Source organism: Crinia signifera, chromosome 11 (genome assembly GCF_055691185.1).
Source record: "Crinia signifera chromosome 11, ASM5569118v1, whole genome shotgun sequence".
Lineage (NCBI taxonomy): Eukaryota > Metazoa > Chordata > Amphibia > Anura > Myobatrachidae > Crinia > Crinia signifera.
In genome coordinates, this window is record NC_139227.1 from 48,143,545 (window position 1) to 48,170,567 (window position 27,023).

The 27,023-nt window shown below is 47.3% G+C and overlaps 1 protein-coding gene across 4 annotated transcripts in view; it reads right to left on the reverse strand.

Moving 5' to 3' along the window:
• Nucleotides 1–5,428: 5,428 nt before the first annotated feature.
• Nucleotides 5,429–27,023, reverse strand: part of LRP3 (LDL receptor related protein 3) — a 37,981-nt gene continuing 16,386 nt past the window's right edge. The window contains exons 1-7 of one of the 4 annotated variants that reach the window (XM_083164771.1): nucleotides 25,310–25,745; nucleotides 25,016–25,063; nucleotides 22,240–22,375; nucleotides 21,685–21,893; nucleotides 10,536–11,622; nucleotides 7,644–7,776; nucleotides 5,429–6,267 (exon numbers count right to left, since the gene is read on the reverse strand). In XM_083164771.1, coding sequence (XP_083020897.1) covers nucleotides 5,458–6,267; nucleotides 7,644–7,776; nucleotides 10,536–11,622; nucleotides 21,685–21,893; nucleotides 22,240–22,375; nucleotides 25,016–25,063; nucleotides 25,310–25,316 — 2,430 coding nt within the window. In that variant the 5' untranslated portion in view covers nucleotides 25,317–25,745 and the 3' untranslated portion in view covers nucleotides 5,429–5,457. Of the gene's footprint in view, nucleotides 6,268–7,643; nucleotides 7,777–10,535; nucleotides 11,623–15,006; nucleotides 15,166–21,019; nucleotides 21,090–21,684; nucleotides 21,894–22,239; nucleotides 22,376–25,015; nucleotides 25,064–25,309; nucleotides 25,746–27,023 lie in introns of those variants that run through there. The other 3 variants (XM_083164770.1, XM_083164773.1, XM_083164772.1) reach the window with 3 other exon arrangements.

Consider the following 27,023-nt stretch of genomic DNA (forward strand, 5'->3'; position numbering starts at 1 on the left):
CCTGCACTTAGTTTAGCATCTGCCAAATCCATTTACATACAGTACATTCATATCTGTACCTATGCATGTCCTACATTATTAGGGCAGCCATAAACAAGTATATATGAATACTAAGCGTCAAAAATCCATTGAGATCCTGCTGTAGAGTTATGTAAAAAACTGTAGTACATGAAACTAATTTATGATGCAATAGCTAACCATCTGCAGATACACAACATATGTACCAGCCCCCTCCCCCCAATCAGTACCGGTGGGGTGCATGGGGGGAGGCACCAAATAAATGACGCACCAGTGAGCGATACTAAAATTCAGCGAGGGGCGGGCTATACCATGCACTACATAACAGAAACGTGACGTGCGGTGGGTGGGGGGACCTACAGATCACCTATCTGAAATAGGGGAGATTCCTCTTTGTGGGGTCATTGTCACCAGCAGACAATACTCCCCACTCTGAATAGTCTATGTACTAAGGGCCTGATTCTGGTTGACTCACCCGTCCCAATGAAACACCGCCCCCCCCCCCCCCCCCCCCCCCCCTGCTGCCGTATACCCTCGAGAGGATGTGTTATGAAAACACATCCCCCGGCATGTGCCCGCAGCAGGAGAAATCATTCGATGGTCGGCGACCATCGAGTGATTTCTCCTAGGTTGGCAAATAGTCAGTGGAGACCAACTTGTATTTGCAGGCGCCAGGACAAAGACACGCCCAGTGTTATCATGGGGACACCCATAAAACGCTGGGCATTCCCATGTCCCATTGCTGCCACCAACCCCCCCCCCCCGCCCTTTCCGATGCGAATGGCCCGTAAACAGTGTAAATCGCCATGGCCGTTCACAGTTGTGTTTGCACATGTAAACAAATGTGCACGGGCACACCCCTATGCGATTTCGGTTCATTGGGAATGAACCAGGATCGGCCCCTAAGTTTGGGAGAGAGACAAAGTTTCAGCAAATCAGCTCCTGTCATCTTACAGGTTGCGTTTGAAAGATGGTAGTCAGGAGCTGGTTGGATGGTACTTTATCTCTCTCTGCCTTCCACCACGGCTTAGTACATAGACCCCTATATCAAATAAAAAAGGGGTTCACGGTGTTGGATGAGATATTATTTCTGCTACATGTATTTCATTCAATATGGGGAAAATGATCTGAAAAGATATATAATGTATTGTAATTTGTGAGCGCAGATTTTATCATGACAATCTATGGGTAGAATCCTGCGGTTTTCTGTAGGTGGAATGATACCAATGCGAGAACCTCAAAGTATTTCATTTTCGGGTAGAACTGAATGGCCAGCTCAGGAGGAATAAGCGGTACTTATGTAGTATCTGGGCGCCCGATTTAGAAATCGGGTCGGATCGGGCACATCGCATCGCATGCGACCAAATCGGATGCGATGCGATGGACTTGATTTTTCCATAGGATTCAATGTTAAAATGGTCTGAGTCCATTTTAACATATAATTCAATGGGAAAAAGGGGTCCTTTTCATACCCCTACTATCCAAGTGGGCATGGAGTTGGATATAAACCTGTGGCGAGCGTAGCGAGCCACCGAGCCCGAAGCGTGGCGAGCGAAGCGACGGTATTCTATGTCCCCTTGTGGGGCTCGCTACGCTCGCCACAGGTTTATATCCAACTCCATGCCCACTTGGATAGTAGGGGTATGAAAAGGACCCCTTTTTCCCATTGAATTCCATGTTAAAATGGACTCAGTCCATTTTAACATTGAATCCTATGGAAAAATCGGGTCATCGCATCGCATCGCATGCGATATGGTCGTATGCGATGCGATATCGCATCGCATCTGATTGTATGCCTTAACTTAAGGCATACAATCAAAAAATCGGGCGCCGAGATACTACATAAGTACCGAATAAGCAAACTAATAGTATTAACTGAAACTTCAATGTCTCCAGAAAACATTGAGGCCGATTCAGACCCGTTTGTACGATGGTGCCCCCTGTGCGAACGTCTATAGGGTGTATCACACTCCATGAGGCGTTCACACAGGCAGGAGAGGGAGGGGTACGTACAGGGGAACACCTAGCATTGTATGGCAATCCCTATGAAAACGCTGGGCACTCCTGGGAATGCAGGCTGGTCGATGCCTGCCGGGGGCGGTGCTGACGTCCCGTCTTCGGCGATCAGTGGTGGAAATTAATGTCAGTTTAGACGGTCTTATTACAGAAGTGGAGTGAAAACATTCTATGGTCGGCGACCACCAAATGATTTCTATCCCCGTATGTCTTCTCGTACACATCCCCTTGCCTGCTAGCGAGGGGATACAGGTGGCTAGGGCAGGCGTTCGGTGGGGCTGTGCTGATTGGCTAGGCTGCGAGTATATGCAGCCTAGCGAACAGGTCTGAATCAGGCACATCGAGAAGCACTGCATAAGTAACTAACAATGCAATAGTCTGACAGTGATCTTATCATTAGTGATTACTAAGGCAGCACAGGGCTCTGCAGTGCAGCACGGGGCTCTGCAGTGCAGCACGGGGCTCTGCAGTGCAGCACGGGGCTCTGCAGTGCTGGACAGGAAGGAGAAGAGGCTTACATATAGCAATGTGCATAGATAGGTGATTCCAATAGTCACGGTGGGAGATGATGTGGGTAAGAGATTTGGTTTGCATCTTGGGTAAGAAAAGGGCGTATTCTGTATAGGTGGCAGGACCGGAGAATTAATATTTCCTTAAATGAAAAGTATCAACGTGAGGGGACATTTTACATGACACAAATAGATGCGAATACCTCACACAAACAAAGTAACCGTGCACCGTGTGATCCTATATAATAAAGGGCTAACTCTGCTTCTCACCTCTATGGGGGGGGGATTCAAGTATTGTGCACACCGGCGGCCACTAGATGTGCCCAACGGAGCACTTTGTGTTGCTGCATTCTGGCATGCACAACCGCCAGCGCTGAGATTACGGACACACAGGCTGGGAACTACTAACATAATAAGATACATTCATACAGTATAGGTGGTGTGTGCAATCATTGTTACCTGTCAGTGCATGCTGGGAGTAGTAGTTCAACAGCAACTCTACAGCCAGACACTGTTCTGGGATGGTTAAAAACGTCACTTTGCAAAATATGAACTTCATATTAAACAACCCCCCCCCCCCCCATTTGTAATTATAGCCCGACATCTGGTTACATGGAGATTACTTATTGCAGATGTAGCAGGGACTACTAAGCTCTTCAGGGGTGATTCGGCATGGCTCGGGAGGCAGCATACTTTCGCTGCTTACCGAGTGGTTAAACGCTGCCCGTCCCCCTGAGCCATGCAGATGGTGGCATCTGCATGCGAATGAATGTGTTCACTGGATGCGGCGGTACCATCAAATGATTATTTTGCCCCCTCTCAGATAACAGTCAGTCTGATTTGACTTTTATCTGTGCCGGAGCTGGCCAAACAGGGGGCGGGCCCTGATGTCATGTGATGTCAGCCACCCGCCCCAAGCAGACATTGTCCCTGCCCCAGCCAGCTCTCTGTCTCCTTCCATCCCCTGCCCGTGCGAACACACGGCAAGGGGTGTGGATCGTATTGTCGACACCACTTGGGTCAACAGTCCTTAGGTCGACAGGTGGCAAGGTCGACATGTGGCAAAGTCGACATGGGACATTGTTGACAACTGTTTAAGTCAACACATCGTTAGGTCGACACGGGTTTGGTCGACATGGACACAGTTGGAAGTCAACCGCAGCCCCTTGCATCGCTCGCTATGCTTCGGCATGGTGCCACGCTGCGCTCGGTGGACTATTTTATTCTCCCACCATGCCTCAGTGGATGGTAGGGCATAAAATACCGCCTGCCAGCACATGTCGGCTTAAAAAAAAAACAGTAAAAAAATACCATATCGACCTTTCGACATAACCCGTGTCGACATATTGCTGTGTCGACCTAAAACCATGTCGACCTTCATCCATGTCAACCTAGACACCTGTCCACCTGTCGACCCAACGGTGTCGACCTAAGTGGTGTCGACAATACCGCTGTATCCCACGGCAAGTGTAATATGGTGATCGCACATCGGGTCTGCACATGCGTATTTTCCCCCATACACATGCACAGACCCGCAACATCAGTCCCCGGACAGAATTTGGCTTTTAGCGAGCCTTGCTGAATCACTACCTTTATGTGCAGTCACTGGTCATAACTTCCTTTGTACAACACCCCGGTCTCAGTGGCCACCATTCTGCCCAGCAGACACTCCGGTGCCCGGTAAGTCTGGATTGTGAGCGATGATTTATGAACGTCATGTACCCCGACTCCCGGTCACTGACTATAGCACAGAAGGGTGTACAGAGCCAACGAAGAGATGCTCCAGGTGTAAGAAAGACGGAAGCTTAAATGTATAGTAATGAGGAAATGCATCAGCATCATAAATAAAGGATCACAGCGAGGACTGGATGCGTTTTACACTTAATGCCACAGAAAGTAAATGTGCAAGAAAACCCCCAGGGTAAGCTAGTAAACCAATTATTCACTTCTAACGAGGTATTCAAGGCTCATATACTGTAGACATGTGCGGAGAGTCTCAATTCTCCACGGCCTACTAGTTTCTTTCATCACCTCCAGTAGAACCAGCTCTTATTAAGGGAGGTGTATCAAGTCTTGGAGACAGATAAAGGACCTTATTCACGTCCGTTCGTACAGGGCCGATGGTTTCTCTTTGCGCATATACATTTCTGCACAAGTGCATGTGCTGGGTGTGTGGGGCCACGACGAACAAGCCGTGCGAACAGGGGGCAGCCGACTAGCATATGGGAATGCCCAGTATTTCACGGGCGTTCTCATACTAATGGGCCGATGGTGTAGGGGGGGTGGGCAGCTCACATCACCGGATGTGCACGCAGATGTAAGGTTGCTCTGGGCAATCTTAAATACACGTTCCACATTATTCGATGGTTGAGACCATCGAGTGATGAGGAGGAACACCCACAGTCTTCAAATGGATGTTTATGTAAAAACGCTGTGTACCACCATTCACAAGACGGGCTTAGGTAAACTGGCAAGAATGCAAATTTGCATCCGAGCGAATCAACCAGCATAACCCCCAAAGTGGAGTTACCCAGAACAAGCAATCAGCTTCTAGGGCAGATGTACTTGTCCTTTGGAGAGCCGTCAATTGAAGGGAAATAAACTACCAATCAGCTTCTGTCATTTTACAAGCACAGCCTGTTACATGGCAGTTAGCAGCTGATTGGCTGCTAGAACATCCACCCCATCATCATGTACGTGTCATAGTCTTTGAAATGACAGATGATTGCTTCAGGAAACTTTATCTCTCCAAGGCCTGACACACCAACTCTTTTGGCCTGACACCCCGCACTCTACATGGAGTGTGGACATGATCATGTCATATAAAAATAGAAGTTGCGTGCCGAGATATGGACTCTTTACAAAAGAATACAAAAAAAAAATGGTACAGTAGTAGTAGTAGTAGGCATCTTCATTAGCAAATCAATAATGAGTCATCATCACTAGTGCTACTCTCTGAGAGGGGGTGAGAGGTCTGTGGCATTGGCCTTACTGATGGGTGGTGATAATTGTCATGTACCCCCAAGGGCTCCTCCTGACAGGAAGATACGCAGCTATGAGGCTGCTCGGTCACCTGAATTTGGACATTCGCTGAGCTGTCTGAGTGGTCAGTGTTTTTCAAAGGCAATCTTAAGGGTTCCTTGTTGAGTCGATGGCTATGGGTTGACCTGCTAGATCCAGCAGCAGTCCTTTCCGATAGAGGCACCATGTAAAATGTGTCCGAGAGATCACCCGGCTTGGGAACTTCCCAAGTCGCTCCTGGATCTTCTCTTATGGCTGGGTTATAAAAACTGCGGCAGGGGCTTTCAGAGTCTGAGTGCGCAGCCGACTGTTCCATCTCTGGCTGCACGTGCAGCTCCGAGCAAGCTTGCCGCACAACGTTTAAAGGGAGCTGCTCCACAGCTTCCAGTTCATGGCGGGCATTGTCAGCGGGCAGGTCAGAGCGGTCTCCTGCTTGGCTGCTGGTTTGCGTGTGCGTGTTGCATCTTTCTGGAGGCGTGGACGGGCTACGCCAGTTCTCTTCGCTCCTGCCGACGTCCGTTTCGCCGCATCGCGTCTGTGACAGCAGGGAAGATGTCAGCAAAGGAATCTGTCCTCTGGCACGTGGGTGGTGAAATAAACGATTCCACAGGCGCCCCAAACGCCTTCTGGAAGAGTTCCTCCGGGAAGAATGCCGTCTCATCTGTCGTCGCATTGCTGTGCGAATGTTCTGTAGCATGGAAACCTGGGGGGGGTGAAGCAGAAATCTCTTGTTTATAAAACATAGGAAATGAGATCAGTAGCACAGTTTAAAACAATTTGTATCATTCTAATTTAGGTGTTAGCCTCACATGACTATAGTACTGCTGGGGGATCCTGATCCTTTTATTATATAACTCCCAGTCTGTGGCTGTTCAATTATACGTACATGCCAATCAGTTTTTTCCTTACATGCTACAGGCTGTGTTTGAAAAAAATGATAGAAGCAGATTAATTGGTACATTATCACTCACATGTTATCTCTTTCCAAGCTTTGCTCCCCCCCCCCCCCCCCCCAAAAAAAAAGTTATATTATAATTAGTGTCATCCCTTAAAAAAAAACTTCTGCTCTCCTTTCTTTAGACCTACATGACCCAGCAGCAGAGCTGTAGGTCACTATATAAACACCATGATCTGTTATCTCACATTCTGAGACTTCAGCCCAAGGGGGTTGCAAAAGGGGTTTGAGTCAGCAGGGACTGCAGTAGATCTCTATGAAATGAGTGGAGAGATCTGTTCTAGTTCAGCAGAAACCCTCTGTATTTCTTTCTTGGTTCCCCTCTGACAGCTGGAGCCCAGCAGCCACTACCTCCAATGTCTCTGGGGCTGGTACACAGCCCCACTCTTAGAAGGCATTTGGGGCATTGTCAGCAAAATTGCAGTGTGCGTTCTGCGCATGAAGAAATCAAACAACATTGAGGATTTGTGTAAATCAGAGAATCATGCCTCATATCAACATTTATCACTTTCCATTTAAGTATTGCTATATACAGGTTAAGTATCCCTTATCCAAAATGCTCGGGACCAGGAGAATTTTGGATAACGGATTATTCCGTATTTCGGAATATTTTAATATTTCAATGATGTATTTTGAAGTATCTTGCATTTATGCTGTATAAACACATAATATACACACAAATATATTTTATTACCACATAAAATACACACAAATATATTTTATTTGTTCAAAAAACAAGGTTTCAAAACGTGAAACAAAATGTGTGTACTATCTCAGCACTGAATTTGAATGCCAAGCAATCATTGTCTTGCACATATATAGTGCCAGTTACATATCATGTCCTCAGTAATGCTGTTACAAATGTCCCCAGTGAGTTTTTTAGCAAAAAAAATAATTTTTTTTCACTTTCTGGAATGTCTGGTTTTCGGAATAATTCGGATAACGGATATTCGGATACGGGATACTCGACCTGTACTAGATAAGTGACAATAAATCCCAGCCTCAGTGCTATCGCCTGTGATAACCCATGCATAATTACCAAGTAAACCTGTTATGTTAATTACTTTTTTAAATTAATTGAACTATTGGGGGAAAACAGGTGAATAAAATGAAAATTTCTTTACCTGTGAGTCACTGACAGCCGGAAAATCCTCCACTGGTGGAATGAGTCCCTGCGCAATGAGCTGCCCATAGGAAGGAGGAGCCTCTCGTCTCACAAACTCCGCCTCCAGGCGTGTCATCTGGGTTTCAAACGCCCTGAACAAGAGAGATGCAAGTGTAACATTACCGGAGGAAGTATGGAAACTTCAGGGGGAGGGGGGATAGAAATACACCCGAGCTCTGATGTCATGCGTATTATCAGCTCCGCTCCCCCTGTAGTGTATTAAAGGGTTGTTCAGACCTGATTGTGAAGTTGCAGAGCCCTGCCAATCAGATTCCCTCGATCATTTTCTACGATCAATTGATAGACAGCATCTGATTAGATGCTAAGAGGATCATCACCTCTTTTCATAGGTGCATAGACCCCAGTAACGCAGTGCAAAGGCCCCCATACATTGGCCCAATTTGTCCTAAGGGCAGCCCCCGGGAGGCTCACATGCGATCTGGCACTCAATGTGCAATTTTTACATGCAATAAATCGCATGTTATTTATTGCATGTAGTTCTCCTGTGGAGCTGTTTCAGTGGCGGGGGAGGGCAACGGGTTCCGGTCAGCTGGTGGCGGGCAGCAGGGTCTGTCCGAGTGTCTGCGGCTGGGAGGCTGGAGCTTGTAGTGGCATTTTGCTAGGGCGACAGGATGCGGCTGCTGAATATTTTGAAGTGACTGGCCGGCCATTGATTGGCGTGTCTGCCTGCCACTACTATGAGCTGCCTGACCCCGCCACCACCACCAGCTGGCCGGACCCCCCTGCCCGCTGCATGAGAAGGAGGTCCCAGGTCGGGTGTTCGGACGGCCAGCAGGTCCGACCACCTGCTCGGGACCGATGTGCACGGGACCGCGCATTGGACCTGAGAGAACATCAAACTGAGCCGATTTGGGCAAATTTGACGGCCTGATTCGTCGCAATGACCCAAAATCGGCTCGTCTATGGGCACCTTAAGAGAAAGGGGCTAGCAGATCTCTCTCCTTCTAAGCCTGGCCGGATGCAGCAGATCTGTAGGGATTGGATGTGCTCTAAGTCCGAGGGATAATATTTAAAGCTTTTTCCCAGAAACCACATGTAACAGATAATACAGCACGGTACAAAAGAGAAACAATCAAAGCACAAATAAAGAGAATCTAGTAACCTAGAAAACTGCATAGTAATAAACAACACAGGGGGTTATTCAGACCTGCTCGCGAGGCTGCATATATTCGCTGCCTAGGGAGCAGGTAAACGCCATTTCGCTGAATGCACGCGCCACCGCCCGAATCCCCACGCTACGATGCAAGCGGATGTATACACTTACACATCGCATGTGTCCATACAGAGGAGAAATCATTCGATGGTTACTCACCATCAAATGATTTATCCTCTCTTCGCACATAAAAGCCTGAACTTACTTTTATGATGGCCGCTCTTGTACAAATTTGGGGCGACAGCTGACGTCATGTGATGTCATCCACACGTCCCAAACAGGCAGGACCAGGACTTCATTCGCAGGTGTCCGGTCAGCATTTCCATCGGCACGACCACTCCAGCCCTCTGCCTGTCAATCATTTTGAGAACACCCCCGCGAGTGTGAAACTCATAGGGTGTGCACAGGCACATGAGCGACTATGAGCATGCGCACTCCCGCACCAGCGGAGACAGGGCCAACTTCACTGCTTAACAAGCAGGTCTGAATCAATCCATTATGTATCACAAGAGGCAGCACAAACTCTCTAAGCAGCACTTGTGTGAGGTTTATTTTAATTATAAATGTGGCGGTTACTCAGATAGCCACCGCCCTGTGCAAGGCTGCGATGTCATCCGCAACTCACTCAACTCACCGAATTTAAAATCAAATGATTTTCTCACTGTTCGCTGTCTGTGCGTAACCCAGAACCTACTCAGCCTGCGCGATAGACTTTCACACGACTTTCCCTAAAAATGCGTCTGCGTTTTCCCCGGCACTCCCAGAAAATGGCGGGGTGTTACCTGTCAATCTACTTGCAAATAATGTGTTGTGATCAGAAAAGTGTCTGAAGGTTTTTGCAGAATGGTCTCTCACACATGTACTATGAGCTGTATGCATGCGTATACATCAATTATTGCCCACCTTCCAATATCGTAGGTCTGAATCGCTGCAGATTTACATTCACTGGCATAATGTGTGTACGCTCCTCCCTCGCACAGGATGTACGGTGTGGATTAGCGGTCAGACAGTCGGGATTCCGGCGGTTAGTATACAGATATCAGAATGGGGTGGTGAGTACATCGAAGCTCCTTTTTGGGCTCGCTGTGCTCCCCAAGCTGGGGGCGCAATGGCTTGGTGGCTGGCCACAGGTTCTATTCTCCCTCTATGGGGGTCGTGAACTCCCACAATTGAAAATGGCCCCTGAAAATCGGATTTTGAGGTCTGTGTACTGACCGTCGGAATCCCGACTGTCAGGAGGTCACCCGGCAACCAGATGTCAAACCTGATCTCTCCCTCTCAGCCCTTCCCCTCCATGTCTCCCGATAGATGCCTCCTCCCTGTCTGTACCGGCTCCTCTACTATGTCCCTACCATGTCCCATTCCAGTTCAGTGGATACAGGGCCTGATTCAGTGGTGGACGCTATTGCTACAGCTGTCGTGTCTTTGGGAGCTATTCTGGTTGATTCGCAAGGATGCCAATTCACAACATTGCGAGTCCACCAAACCATGCCAGGGGGGGGAGAGATAGAGGACCCCAGGTTTATATTGCGCATACTACATATACTACGTATTACACTTTGCAGATAATGGTTAGATTCCTTCGCCCATAGTTACATCTGCCCTTATTGTCTAACGCCCATTAATCTTCCATATTTTACCACCCAGTGTCCATATAAGACGAAGGCCGCATCTCACCTGTACTCTCTGCTGCGTAGCGAATATAGTTTGAATGCGCAGCCCAGAGCGATAACCAGGAGCAGGCCGCACACCAGACTGCCAATAAGAGCTGCCGTGATGACTTTCCGCGGCACAATCACCAGGCAATTCTGCTCATCGCTACCATCCTGGCAATCTTCTTGCCCGTCGCACCGCCACGTCTCAAAGATGCACAGGTTGGTACCGCAGTGGAAGTTCCCAGGCTGGCACGTGAAGCAGTTCTTCTCATCAGAGCCATCCGGGCAATTCTTCTGGTTGTTGCAGCGGTCAAGGTAGGAATAGCAAAGACCGCTCCCTCCCTCACAGGGATACTCGTTGCTTTGGCACGCCGGACAGCTCTCTTCATCTTTGCCATTGGGGCAGTGCCACCAGCCGTCACAACTCTGACTGTCAGAGAAACAAATCTCATCCACTCCGCAGGGATGTTCCCAGGGGAGGCAGTAACCTTTCACCTGATACGTAGCATTGAAACCGTGTCCTATGCTCTTCGGCCGCGCGTGGTAGGACAACGTGAGCTGGCCATTGGCTGACTCCGCACTGACCGTGTGGCGGTTGTTGCGGAACGAGAGGCTCTGCAGGAGTCTGTGGCTCTGCTCGCCGATGCCTTCGTACACTTTGACGTAGTCACTGTAACCCAGCTGCAAATCGAGCTGCAGAATCACGTGGCGATTATCTTGAGTGTCGACGTACCACGTGCACTGGAGATCCGAGCGGGCGCTGTCAATGCGGAAAAAGTCCGGAGAGGCGAAGGAGCCGTAGAAGTTTCCGAGCCTTCCGCCGCATGTGAGGTCCGGGCAGTTCTCTTCATCAGAGCCGCTGATGCAGTCCTTCACGGAGTTGCACCTCAGCTCGTCGGACATGCACTGCGTGGAGTGGGCGGAGTTACAGGGGAACGTTCGTTCTGGACACAGGGTGGTGCGGAGCTCCGTGGATGGGGCTGTACAGTTTCTTTCGTCTGAATTATCCCCACACTCATCCACGGAATTGCATTTCCAGGTGTTGGGAATACACTTCCCGTTCCCACAGAGAAACTCATCAGCTGGACACGAGATCAGTCCCATGTTTCCTGGTGGATCAAGATACAGAATTCCATTAGAACCATAATGATCAGGCAACTGTAACGGGTTATATACGTGGACGGAACGTGAATTATTTAATAAGGGATATTTCACATAAGAGTTACTTATTTGGAACAATATATTTAGTGGAGGTCTACCTAATAAATCATTGTTACTATGGGCCTTATTCTAGTTCACTCTTTCTGACAAAATCCTTCTTAGATGGGCAAAACTATGCGCACTGCAGGTGGGCAGATATAAAATGTGCAGAGACAATTAGATTTGGGTGAGTTATTTTGTTTCTGTGCAGGGTAAATACTGGATACTTCATTTTTACACTGCAAGTGTAGATCTCACTTTGGAGTAAAACCCCACCCAAACCTAATTCTCTCTGCACAAGTCACATCTGCCCCACCTGCAGAGCACATGGTTTTGTCCATCTAATACCCCTTTCAGACAGAAAAAAAGACCTGGGAATTTCCCTGCTCTTGCCGTGTCGACCCGGGTTTTTCTTCTGTCTGAAAGGGTCAACACGGGTCTAAAGTTCCGGGACTTCGACCCAGGTATTTACCTGGGTTTTTCCAGTGTCAGACACGTGTTTGCGGCTGTGTGAAAGGGTCCGACCCGTGTTTTTCTCCCGACTATTGAAAAATCATGCTGATTGGCTGTGCAGCATAGCACTGCGTGATTGGCTGATCTTTACAGCTTCCCTGATTGGCTGAGCGGGAGTGGCAGTGGCGTGCAGCGCAGCACTAAATGGCCATGGCACATTGGAAAGAGGAGGAGATCCGTTTAATGCAATTTTAATGTTTAATGCAATGCAGTGAGCAGACACCTCCCACTTTTCATGATCTCATCTCTGTGTGCCTTTAAAACTGTCCTTTTCTTATGACACACAGAGTTTTGCAGGAAAAATCCGGCTTCTGTGTGAAAGGGGTCGACACGGGAAATACCCGGGTTTTTGCTCCTGTGTGAAAGGGGGTCAGCCCCTTGCTGCCTAGTTCTACCCGGGTTTTTGTATCTGGGAAATACCTGGGTTTTTGGGATTTTTCTGTCTGAAAGGGGTATAAGAAGGATTTTGTCAGAAAGAGTGAACCAAAATAACCCCCTATGTCAGGAACATGTCATTGTCCTTACCCGCTGTAATAAAAAAAACTGGATATTAAACTTGCATTTTGGCCTATTTGCAGAATGAAAGGACCCATTTACGGAGAGGAATACTCAATATTTCTTCCAACTGACATGTTTTCTTGTCAAGTAAATCTCCTGTAAGCGCATGGGAGAGACTGTAAAACATCTCCTCAGCCACCAGGTGTTGCTGCTGCAAAACTGTCATTAAGCAAACACGCTTCAGAGCTCCAGCTGTCCCCACTCCTGAAATAGGTTGTAATCATGGGCGTGCACAGCCCATTTTCTTAGGGGGTGCACATAATGCCATGCACAATAATTCCCATCAAACATGCCACACACAGTAATGCCCATTACATATTATGTCAGGGCTTAAATTTTTTTTGGGTAAAACAGGGACAATAGGGACTGTGCGCATCGAAGGCACGTGCCAAAATGCATATTACACATTACACAGCCATAACATAGTATACCACATTCCATATTGCCCATTACACGTTGCACGTGTAATTCCCATTACACATTACGCCTCACACCGTGATGCCCATTACACGTTACGCCTCACACCGTGATGCCCATTACACGTTACGCCTCACACCGTGATGACCATTACAGATTATGTCGGGTGGGGGGGGGGGGGGGGGGGAGGGGTGTGAAAAGTTTGTTGCCAGGAGTCATATGCTCCTTTCCATGGGTTTCATGCTCCCTGGGAAGGGGGTGGTTACATGATCGTTGACAAGGGGAGTTTCATGCTCATTGCTGGGGGTGCTCCCTGCACACCAGTGCTCCCGTGAATCAGCACTTCCGGGTAGCGCTGGGTGCTCTTCTTATAAGATGCCCACCGGAGCCGCAGCCTCCTTCCCTTTTGAGCCGCTGGCCGGATGCTGCACGTTGCACACTGAAGCTACTTTACTTGTCAGCGGCAGGCAGCATCTGGCCAGCGGCTCAAAAGGGAAGGAGGCTGCGGGGGGCCTGGGACACTTGTACCCCAAATACCCAGGGGCAAAAACCTGCCCACACACATACTATACATATACATAGCCCTCTATGCATGCACACACACACACACACACACACATAAATACATACAGAGCCCCCCACACATAGTATACATATACACAGCCCTCTATGCATGCACATGCACACACACACACACACACACACACACAGAGCCCCCCCCCCCACACATAGTATACATATACACAGCCCTCTATGCATGCACACACACATACATACAGAGCCCCCCCACACATAGTATACATATACACAGCCCTCTATGCATGAACACACACACATACAGAGTCCCCCCACACATAGTATACATATACACAGCCCTCTATGCATGCACACACACACACACACACACACACACACACACATATACATACAGAGTCCCCCCACACATAGTATACATATACACAGCCCTCTATGCATGCGCGCACACACACACACACACACACACATACAGAGCCCCCCACACACACACACATAGCATATATATGCACAGCACCCCTTTGCCCACCCACATACACACACAGCCTGCACACATGCAGATGTAGTATACACATACAGAGCCCCCACACACATAGTATACATATATATAGCCCCCCTACAGTATGCACACAGAATATATACTTGTTATACACACACACACACACACTATACATATACACAGATATACACAGCCCACACATAGTATACATACAGGCACGGCATGCACACACACAATGTACTGTAGTATACACAGAGCCCCCTCCCACACACATAGTATACATATACACATCCCCCTATGCACAAACACAGTATAGTTACAACAAGCTGATAAACACACACCTTTATGACATAATAATCACAATAGGTATAGATTGGGGAAGAACCGCGCTCTTATTGTTGTGGCAGCTCCGCTATTTTATACAAGTAATGAGAAAAGGGGGTATTGGAGCGCTCTATGGTTTGAATATAAATAAAAAATAAAAAATAAATAAAAATACAAATAAAGATAAAAATAATAAAAATAAATAATAATAATAATAAAATAAAAATAAATATAAATAAAAATAAATAAAGAGAAAGTGAAAATAAGTAAAATAAAAATGAAAATAATGTAATGGAAAAATGAATGGTTGGCTAAAAATGATACAAGAATATAACAAATAACGAGTGGACACCTGTGAAGTAAATAATGGGTTAAAAATTGGAATTTCCAATGTTTACACTCTTATTGTGAATTAGTGTGGAGTTGCCCGTTGCCCGTCCTATCTCACCCTAACTACGAGTCGGCGGCGCAGCACGAGTGCTGCGATGTTTGCCGCGGCTGTGAGTACCTTCTCCCGTATGGCAGCGGGGATGCAGCTGTCAGGTCCCGTTGTTCGCCGGCGTCCCGGCACGGCTTCTGATGATGTTCTCGCTGATTGCTGGGTACTCTAAGGGGATGAGGCAGGTGGGTTCTGGGTCTGCTGGGTCACAATGTTTTATACCATCCCCCTCTAAAACAAAGTCATAGCCTGCTCATATAACATACAAAGGGCCAGCTCACCTGTACATACCTTCCAACTTCTGTGTTGGGGAAATAGGGACACTCGTGCGGCTTCCACCCGAAAAGGGGGCGGGACGTATGCAAATGAGGGTGTGGCTTATGCTTATTAGCCACGACCTCATTTTCATACGAGAATAGACGCTGTGCGCATGCGCACAGCGTCTATTCTATTAGATTGGGGGGTCTCCCAACTGCCACCCCCCCCCCCCCCGCAGCGGGACAATGCCTGCCACGGGTGGGACAGGACCCGAAAATCGGGACTGTCCCGCTGTAATCGTGACAGTTGGGAGGTATGCCTGTAGCACATTTCCAACACCAGGAAGTCCCTCACTCCTCACATGGCCACTCGGCGACGGCCAACACTGTTTCAGTTATGCCTGCCTGAGAGGAGCTGTCTGATCACTTCAGCTCCCCCTACAGGCAGCCAGGGCCCTCACTACGATGTAGTGTATTCTGCTGCAGCTGTGACACGTCTGTCACTGCAGCCGGCTCTCGAAACAAATAATGCTATTCTGTGTTGTCGGACCTTGCTGCAATCATGCGGGGGTGCCTGTGCACCCCCGGCACCCCCTGTGCGCACGCCTATGGTTGTAATTGTGTATTGTGCCTCCCTCGGCTGCTTACATCTTGTACTGGCAGTCACTATTTGTACAATAAGGTTGTAAGTGAGCAGCATTGTGCCACAGTACTTAGCATTGCTACCTCATAGTACTGGGGCCAGGAGTGTGATTTTCCTCTGATGTCCTGTATGCCTGGGGATTGTATGTTATCTTCTATGGGTGCATGTCTCTCCTATGGTTGCTCTGGTTTCCTCACTCCTCCTCTAGCCCTGAGTGTGCAGCACGGTGGTGTAATGGTTAGCATTACTGCGTGTTTCAGAATCAGAATATGTGTGCGCTATATAAATAACTGGTGATGTGTCCTCACTGACACATCACTCATCTTCTCATCTGAAATACTCTGTGCTGCTGGGGACCCTGCTCCTCCCACTATATAGGTCCCATTCTGTGGCTTCCTGTTGCCTCCATTCCCCTCCTCACATCAGGTCACTGCCCCTGTCACATACAGCCCTGTCCTCACTGACACATCCCTCATCTCCTGATATACTCTGTGCTGCTTGGGACCCTGCTCCTCCCACTATATAATTCTCAGTCTGTGGCTTCCTACTGTCTCCATTCCCAATGTCATTGCCCCTGTCACATGCAGCCCTGTCTTTACTAACACATCCCTCATCTCCTTATATACTCTGTGCTGCTGGGGACCCTGCTCCTCCCACTATATGATTCTCAGTCTGTGGCTTCCTGCTGTCTCCATTCCCCTCACTCACATCATGTCACTGCCCCTGTCACATGCAACCCTGTCCTCACTAACACATACTTGCCTAGTCTCCTGGAAGTTGAGGTAGACTTTTGGGGTATTTCCCCTGCAACCCAAATCTGCTTTGTGAAACGGGCATAATTGTAAGGTAACACCAAGATTTTGCGACTAATTTTAGAAGAGGCGTGGCTAAATTATGCAAAATTGCATCATATAACCTCACCCCTTTCTCACAGACCCACAAATCACAGCATTTGCTATGGGACGGAGCTCAACAGAATGACAGCCCAACCCTCTGAAGTTTTCTGCAGTGTCTTACAATGCTGACAAGTATGCCTTAACATAATAATCAGTGGGCGGGTCTCTCCAGGGCCGCAGTAACGGCCACATGGGCCTGGAGCGAATACTGTTCAAGGGCCTATTGTGTAATACCCCTTTTACACCGCCGAAAAATCCGGGTCAGCGGCGGTGTAAATCCCTAACGCCGTGTCCCTTTACACGGGACTTCTACCCAGGTCCTGACCTGGGTAGAACACGGCTAGGACCTGGGTAGAGGGCGGTGTAAATGGGAACGCCGGGTCGGATGACCCGGCTCCCATTTACATGAATCGGGAACGTCCAACCTGCGGACCGTAGCGTCCACAGGTTGGACGGATTGTCAGTCTGACACTGACAGCCGGCGCTGCTGTCTGCTATACTCTGCAGACAGCAGCGGCGGCGGGGGAGGGAGGTGAACGGATGCCTGTGTGCGGCATCCATTCACCTCCTGTCCAATGGCGGGGGGTGCGCGCGGGGACTGGGGGCAGCCTAGCAGCTTACCTTAGTGCTGGGCTGCCCCCAGCAGCGTTCCGGGTACGGCGGCGTCGATCGGCGCTTGAAGATGACATCGCGCTGTCATCTTCAAGCGCCGGGAAGGGGCGGGAGGGGGGTGCGGGCGTTTAGCCCGTCCGGTGTAAATGCCCCTAAACGCCGGGTCGCACCCGGCTTCAACCAGGGTCCAAAAAGCCGGGTGCGACCCGGCGTTTTGGTCTAAAAGGGGTATCAGTCAGAGTAGCCCAGACCAGTGATGTGGATGGGACCAGTACTGTGTGGCTGGGGTCAGTGCTTTGTGGGTGTGGCCAGTGACACATGGATGTGAGAATCTTTAACTGACAATAAGGGGGAAATTTACTAATATGGATTCGTAGAAAAAAGGTGTATTCGTAGGGAGAAATACAACTTTTTTTTACGAATTTGTATTTTCTGGATTTTCTATCACCAAAATAAAACAATTCGTAGTCCTAGGGATGGAACATTCGTATTTGTATTTACAAATACGAATGTCTACACCATCGTTAGGATACGACAGAAATCACCATTCAAAAGAATGGTGGTTCCTGATTTACTTAGCAGCCATATAGAAAATACGGCTGCTTTTGTCCATGAAAATACGGCAGAAAAATAGAACACCATTTCCCTGTCGTATTCTCGTTTTAGCCTGCACGGATCAGTCAGATCCGTGCAGGCTGCGGTGTAAAAATAAATTAAATAAAATAAATAAATAAAAAACCAGCGTGGGGTCCCCCCCACAGCCGAAACCAGCACCAGGCTGACAGAGCCTGGAGCTGGTAATTAAAAATCAGGGAACCTGACAAATAGGGGCTCCCTGATTTTTAACAACCAGCCCCAGGCTCCTGCTCTGGGGCTGGTTCCCAAAATACGGGGGACAAAATGAGTAGGGGTAAAGAAATAAGATAAAGAAATAAGCCCTGGAAAAGAAGACAGAAGAAACAAGACCATCCATGGTGGACCTGGTGAGTAGGATTTTCCTTCCACAGGTCCACCATGGATTTTCTTCAGACAGGACGCCGACCCCGGAGCCGCCGACCACGGAGCCGCCGACCTACCGACGGGATCAAGATAGGTAAGTATCAGTGTGTGTGTGATGTGTGTATTAAACTTTTATTTAAAATTTGTGTCAGTGTGTTTTGTGTACTATTTTTTTTAACTGTGGAACTACAAGTGCCAGCGGGCCCTTTAATGCCCAGCAGGCTGGGACTTGTGGTTCTCCAAGTCCCAGCTTGCTGGCACTTGTAGTGCCACAGTAAAAAACAATAGTTTAATCTTTTTTTTACACTTGAATCAGCCCGATGCCCACCGCCCAGAGGCATCGGGGACAGCACCAGGCTTCAGCCTGGTCAGGTAAGTCCTGGAGGGGGGGGACCCCTTCATTGGGGGGGGTCCCCACTCCCCCAGGGCCCCTGGCCAGGCTGACTGTTCGGTAGGGATGAATGCTTTGGCCGGGGGGACTTGTATAAAGTCTCCCCCCAGCTGTGGCATTACCCTGCTGGCTGGTTTTGCCTGGGGCTGGTTCTTAAAATACGGGGGACCCCTACTCATTTTGTCCCCCGTATTTTGGGAACTAGCCCCAGAGCAGGAGCCTGGGGCTGGTTGTTAAAAATCAGGGAACCCCCATTTGTCGGGTTCCCTGATTTTTAATTACCGGCTCCAGGCTCTGTCAGCCTGGTGCTGGTTTCGGCTGTGGGGGGGACCCCACGCCGTTTTTTTTTTATATTTTTTTTTATTATTTTTTTTTTTACACTCTGCAGCCTGCACGGATCTGACTGATCCGTGCAGACTGCTAGAAAAATTCGTATTAGTGACCGTATATATGTGCCAGCTAATACGAATGAATACGACATCGGAGGGTTACAAAGCAGTCGTATATGACTGCTTTGTAAATGACCCTCCGGAACACGACTTTGCATACGACTTAAACAGTCGTATGCAGTCGTAGGGAAAATACCAATACGAAAAACTAGGTTTTTCATATTAGTAAATTTCCCCCTAAATCTCTACAAAATTAGTAAATGCATACCATCTCCTAATGATAGCTACTGTTGGTTGATAGAATATATATATATATATATATATATATATATATATATATATATATATATATACACATATATATATATATATTTTTTTCCATTAGATAGATAGATAGATAGATAGATAGATAGATAGATAGAGAGAGAGAGAGAGAGAGAGACGTGAGATCCCTTTAGTTGAACCCGTAGCACTAGAGTCATTTCTATAAGTACTTGGCTAAATCTTCCCATCTTGAAAGATAATTTCTATCAAGTTCCACTTAAGAGACTCGGCACAGACATATGCTGCAATTTCCAGCACCTCGGCTGTTCTGCCAGCCAGTGCTAGATGGATAATAACAGGAAACGTGAGACATAGAAGGAGATGAGAGAACTGGACCACAGCCCCGAAGAAGACGTGATGGAAAATTAAATGGAAGTAAAGGCTTCTGGGTATACACAGGACAACCTCTCATGGAGAACTAAGTGCATGCTTTTTACAGTAAGTAAGACAATGAGACAACACCAGCAACATCTGCCATAACCTTCTTTGAGATGAAATGTGATTAAACCTGGACAGGACAGTGCCGCCTCAGGACAAGCAATGCTTGATGGAGTAGACAACAGCTGCAGGCTGAGTATTGCACGAGAAGCTAAAGGAACAGTTGTCACAGGTGTAGTTTATTTTTACTGTGCAAGTATATGCTCTTATGGGCCCCATACATCAGCAATTAATTGTGACAATCCTGAGATCTGGAGATGATTGCCACAATTAATTTTAGATGTGTGGGCTCCCCCTTTTGGCAATCCTAATCAAAAATGAATAGGGATCGCCAATCGATTGCTTAATCAGATTTTTAAACATGCTTAATAATCTGGTATTATCTGCGGATCTTTTTTATATGTGTGGGCATTCCCAATTCGTCTTCTCCATCTATTTACATTATGAACAGCTGAAATGACAATCGTTTTGGGCAATTTCCAGATATGAAGATGCAATCTTTAGATGGAAAAATCTGCCGATCACTGAAATAAATCTGTAATGTGTGGGCAAAGTCAGATAGATTGTAAAATCTATTTATCTGGCCAAAAAATCCCTGGATCTGGAAATCCATAAATTGTGATTGCTGATGTATGGGGCCCATTATTCTTTCTTGTGAAAGGGCATTTCCAACCTTGGTCCTCAAGGCACAATAATGTAGGGTACACACCAGAACAATTTGGCCTCAATTCCCCCAATTTCAATCCAAATCCGACCGATGGTATGTTGATTGTAGTTAAATTGGGCATGTTCTTACATTTTAAATCCGATTCTGATCCGATGCGCGTCACCGCTGGTCGTTTTACAGATCCTCCCTGCTGCTGGTAGGATCTGTAAAAGATCCATTCAACTGGATACAGATCCAGATTGGATGCAGATCGTTAGCAGATCATGTGCTTCAACAGATTGTGCGACCATCACATGATCTGCTAACAATCAGGATCGGTCTGGTGTGTACCTAGCATGACAGTGCAGGTTTTAGTGATTTTCAGGTGTCAGCACAGATAGTTAAATCAAAATAATAATTGCGTTACCTGTGCTCAGGTATGAGTATGACTAAAACCTGGGCTGATAGTGTGCCTTGAGGACCCAGGTTGGGAATGCCTGCAACAGAAGGATACAAGCAAAGTTCCAGTTAAATCTTTAACATATGAGTAACTTAACACTGTATTTCAACATCAGTAAAGGTGTGTGTGTGTGTGTGTGTGTGTGTGGGGGGGGGGGGGTTGCTTGTATTGAAGAATACAAGCAATCTTTCAGTGAAATATATCAAGTGTGAGTAACTCAACACTGTATTTCAACAGAAGTAAACAGAAAGAAAATAAGATGATAGTGTGCCTTGAGTACTGAGGTTAGGATTGCCTGCAATCGAAGAATGCAAGCAATCTTCCAGTAAAATCTGTAAAGTGTGAGTAACTCAAGACTGTATTTCAACAGGAGTAAAGAGAAAGGGTAAACCAAATTACACATCTTAAAATAAAGAAGTGCAATAAGTAAATGTGAACACACATCCCTGGGAAGATTTCCACTCCATACACGACAACCAAACCCATAGGGGTAAATCCACTTCCATGAGTGGACGTGTTAAATATCTGCACAAGTTATATCTACCCCACCTGGAGTGAGGAAATGGTTTTGCCCAGTTGAGTGCAACTCTGAATCAGGCCCTATGGTCTCTGCTATACATGATTTGGCATACCTCTAATATAGGACAGCCGGAAACCCTGAGACTGCCCCGAGCTGGAGGCATCAGAATGGAAAAATATCCAGACATGATCCCGTGATGAGGTGAAGGCCGGGGGGAGGGTGGATCCACAAACTTTGTATTCTTCCCGTTTAGAAGACGGACCAATCAGGAGCCAGTCAACAGTACACTTGTGGGAATCTTGTAGGTCAAAATTCTTAAAGCTATTGACAAAAGACAAAATGCAAAGTTTAATGGTGCGTTTAATGGTGCCTTGACTACACAATAAAATGATTGCTGAAATCCACAATAGGTGTATCATACCTGGGGCAGCGGTAGACAGATGGCAGCGCCAAACTGAAATTTGGATGTCACAGCATACAGTGTACGGAGCAGAATTTTATTGAATATTTATGAAGGACATTCATTTAACCAAAAACCATCTGACTGGACACGTACATGGCTACTTCTGCGTATGATGGGTTTAAGAATGAATAAATAAATAAGTGATACTATGCAGAGGGAAGGCCGTTGTGCTTCCATGTCATACAGAGCGCGATAGGTTGTTACCTGATTGTGATGACATCACCGCGGTCTCCCTGGATGTACCAGCTGCAGTTTATGTTCGGTGGGTAGTTGAGCGGCCAGGCCGGACTATAAATGACTCCTCTCCTTTCTGTGTGTTGTTCCAGTTTCCCAGTGCACGCTGTTGGAGGAAAACACGGGAAACCTTCAGATTTTGCACCCGGAACCAAATACACAGTAAATAGCAATGGGGGGGGGGGGGGGGGAGATGTATTAAGCCTTGAAAAGAGATAAATGCGAGGGTGATAAAGAGTGATAAATGCCCAGTCAATCAGCTCCTATGTGTCATTTTTCAAACAGCCTATAACATAACAGTAAGGAGCTGATTGCCTGGATGTTTATCGCTCTTTATCACCCTCCTGTTTATCTCTTTATACAGCTTAGTTAAATAAGTGTTTGACCTACACAAACAGGACTGAGCGGAGTACATGTGTCTTGTATGGTTGTGTGGTGACCTAACGGCAATGTATGTGGTTATCCTGCTCTCCATCTGAGTATGGCTTCCAATGTGAGCCACTAGGGACCATCCCCATGACTCTGAATCACCACCTCCTAGTCACCGTCCAGGAATTCCCAATAAATATACAATACCCTTCTCCATGCGTGTGTCTGAATTGCTACTGCAACTCTGTACTAACACAATAGGTACGCACGCGCGGTGTGACGCACTGGTGCACTGCAGGTTATACAGAGTTGTGCCGATAAAATCCACCACTTCCTGCCCATTCCCCAGAGCACAGCTGTAGGGAACGGGCAACGTATGCAGGCGCCCCATATACATCGCAGCTACTAACAAATAAATTACAAATCCCCTGGAATAAAATCTGCATTGCAGCATCTTGCATACTGATTGCTCTGCTGCTATCGGCGTCTTCTTCCCAGAGTCTTATATGTGAGCATGAATAAAACATAAGTTATAGGGAATATACTGTATGAAAAAGTGTTGTGTGCGTTTTCAGAAAACTGGAGGAAAAAATCATCAAAAAAATCATCACAAACCGAAGTGTGATCGGTACCTCGTGCAGATCCATTGTGAGCAGAACAGATCCGCTGTGTGCAGAGCAGTTCAGATGTGGGCAGAGCAGGGTCCGCTGTGCACAGAGCAGATCTGCAGTGTGCACAGCAGATACGCTGTGAGCAGAGCCGGGTCTGCTGTGCGCAGAGCAGATCCCCTGTTTGCAGAGCAGATACACTGTGAGCAGAGCAGGGTCCGCTGTGAGCAGAGCAGGGTCCGCTGTGAGCAGAGCAGATCCCATGTGTGCAGAGCAGGGTTCACTGTGAGCAGAGCAGGTATGCCGTGTGCAGAGCAGATATGCCGTGTGCAGATCCCATGTGTGCAGAGCTGAAGGAACTGGGAATATAGGTTTCTCCATATTAATGTGCTCTTTGTATGAAACTGTACGAGACACTGGTGACACAGCGTCAGACTGATAGCACGTAACATGATGATTTATTACTCTGGATGGGTTTCATGCTGTATGTAACAAACTTGTTCCTTCATTTGGTAACCGAGCACCTGTGACATGGAGGAAAGCGTTACAACTGAAGGAAATGTAACAGATTTCACAGGTGCTATTGTGGCTCTGCTACATGTGACACCAGTGTAACACGGGCAGGTGGCGTTCGCATGTGAACACTGTGTGTTTCCTGGGCATACACACCAAAACGCTAGGCCAGGACACCAATGGGCGCCCCATACGAACGATGACACAATATGTCAGCCACCCACCCAGTTCTAGAACATGGGACACCGCAAGTCTAAGTCAGCCCAGACTGACATATTTGCGAGCAGGGTAGAAATCATTTAATGGCCTGCGAATGGTTGTTTATGCAAAACATCCATTTGCTGTGCAGCAGGGATATTTGCACAGCGATGGGGGTTGGGCATTCGTACACCTGGCGGGCATCATAAGAAGGCTTCCTAAGCTGCGGACTACCTGTCATTTTTCAGACCCAGCCTGTAACATTAGTTAGGAGCTGATTGGCTGACTGTTTATCACTCCTCACTTTATCACTGTTTGAAGCTTGATACATCTGGCCCGGGATGCAGTCAAAATTCCGACGGTCAAAATCCCGAATGGGTCATATTACCGACAAGGACAAAATCCCGACATTTAAAACCCCGACATTTAAAATCCCGACAAGGACAAAATCCTGACAGTTAAAATCCTGGCGAGGTCGACATGGTTTTTTCACAGATTTTTGACCCGACATGTGCCGATAGGCAGTATTTGATGCCCTACCAGCCACTAGGGCATGGTGGGAGAATAAAATAGTGTGCTGAGCGCAGTGAGGCACCGTACCCGAAGCATTGCGAGCGGCTGCGGTTCACTTCCAACTGTGTCCATGTCGACCGCGTCGACAGTCGGGTCAAAAAACAGTGAAAAAACCCATGTCAACCTCGCGACCTGTCGACACAAAGTCATGTTGACTGTTTCACCTGTACATTCTATATGTCGGTATTTTGACCTGGTCGGGATTTAAAATGTCGGGATTTTGTCCTTGTCGGTATTATGACCCATTCGGAATTTTGACCTTTGGGATTTCATACCGAATCCATCTGGCCCAGAGGGAGACAAAAGTACAGAATGGACCAGATGACTTTCTGATTGCGCCATCTGGAGGTTGGGAGGTATAAAGTGGAATATGCATGCTCGTGTATATCCATAGAAAGAATACTTAACCTCAGTATCCATGTTCGTACCACAAAATCAGGGATATCATAATTTACTGTGAACAAAAGCAGACGTAACTGTCTTACCTGTGAAGGGGGAGGTCGTGTCTACCCATCCAGGGGACAGCGCATTAACTGGCGGGAGACAAAATGGAAAAATATAGCTTCAGTATTTCGTATTTCATATATATATGTGCTCAGCAATGCAAAATAACAACTCAACGGATAGCTAGAAATGAGGCATTGAGAAGTACACTATGTAATGAGAAAAGGAGGACGGAGAACCCTGCTCGTGGAGCGAAAAGCCAAAAGGTAGCAGCCTACACACTCTGGGAAAGTCTTCAAATGCTTATTTTATTAATATCTAAAATTTAAGCTTACAATCCATAGGTCTAAATATGCTCCCCAGAATTCGGCGGGGCAGTACGGATGTTTGAAAGCTGTCCAACGCACCGGCAGCAGAGTTCTGCAGGTGGGGAGGATGTTGGCGGACGCTCTGGCACCCTGCTTTGCTTCCGGTGAGCGGTGCACATGTTCCACTTAGTGCCAGGAGAGACCCCCGTGTGGTAAAAAACCTGCTTGACACACACTCATGCCCCCAGGTATGATGCCACGACGCCAGGAGCTACAGAAGACAACGCCTCTAAGGGCTGGGCGGGGTGTAATTAAGAAACGGTCCCAGGGATGTGAGTGCGGCTCCAGCTGACTTGCAGGATGGGAACTGCAGTTGAAAATCAGGGAAATACAAAACATATTTTACCTTCAGGATTTATGTAATGTGTTATGTATTTAAGCTTTAGTGGGTTTAAATAAATGATTTATAAAGGACCGACTGGGAAGCTCAAAGGTCACATTGATGCCACTAATGTAACAGTCACAGCGTAAACACCATATGTCACCGAAACAAATCTCTGCGTAGGACATGACCGGATTATGATCAGCGACTGAAAGGCTAAAAATATTGTCTACATTCAGTAAATATTGTGCCAATAATATTTAAAAATATATAACTGTGTTTATTGCACATGATCTGTGCGGTCGTTCCAGTGCAGGAGTTTAATGATGACTTAGTGGCTGGGGGCTTCCAGAATAATTTATGTAACTGGTTTGTTACCTGAGGCTTTGAGTAGTTCAATATCCATGTATTAAACTGGCACCCAGGAGCCAGCCGTGCTTCAAGCAGGTACTTGGCAGCCTGTAACACTCCAGGCAATCACTCAGGAAGCCAGTTGCACTCCATGCAGGCACCCGGAAGCCAGGTAGTGAGATACTGAGTAAAGCCCTGACATACGTTTATTTGCCTCTACAGGTGCAAGTCTGTTCTCAGGCTGAAGAACCAAAATGGGCCTAATACAGTGATGGCTAACCTTGACACTCCAGTTGTTGCTGAACTACACATCCCAGCATCCCTGCATGCCCTGCTAAAGTTTTGCTATTTGGCCATGCTAAAACTGTTGCAGGGCATGCTGGGATGTGTAGTTCAACAACAGCTGGAGTGTCAAGGTTAGCCATCACTGGCCTAATAGATGGAGCCCCTTAAACCAGTTTATACTAAAGCCCAAAGACTTACCACAATAGTTTCCCATATACTGTGCAACCTTACAAGTTCTTTTACAAAAGTGGTCACCCTGCAACCAGCCACACTCCAGGCAGGCAACTGGCAGCCTGGCATGCTCCAAGCAGGCACTACGCATCCAGAAACATATATATATGGCTTAGCAGAAAATGATACAAGATCAAAAATCTACAATGTCAGGCCTGACATAAACATCCCATTTAAAAGCTTTACATTTTGAACAGCAATGTCGGCTGCCTAGGTGGGCAAGCTGGCTCTTATCTCACAGCCGAACGCCTTCATCTGGATTGGAATTTAATTAGCCAGCCCTGAAGGCTAATCCGGGGAAGTCATCTCTGCAGATAGTCAGTAAATATTCTGCAATTGCTAATTCTTCCCATCAGTGGGATGATAATCAGGCAGAACTGATTTCTGAGCAGCCGGGGGGACACGAGATGTAAGAGATGGGAGTGAGAGGCTGTCTCAATATTGACTTTAGACTGCTGCCAGCAAGAATACACTTTGCCAAATTGCTGCAGG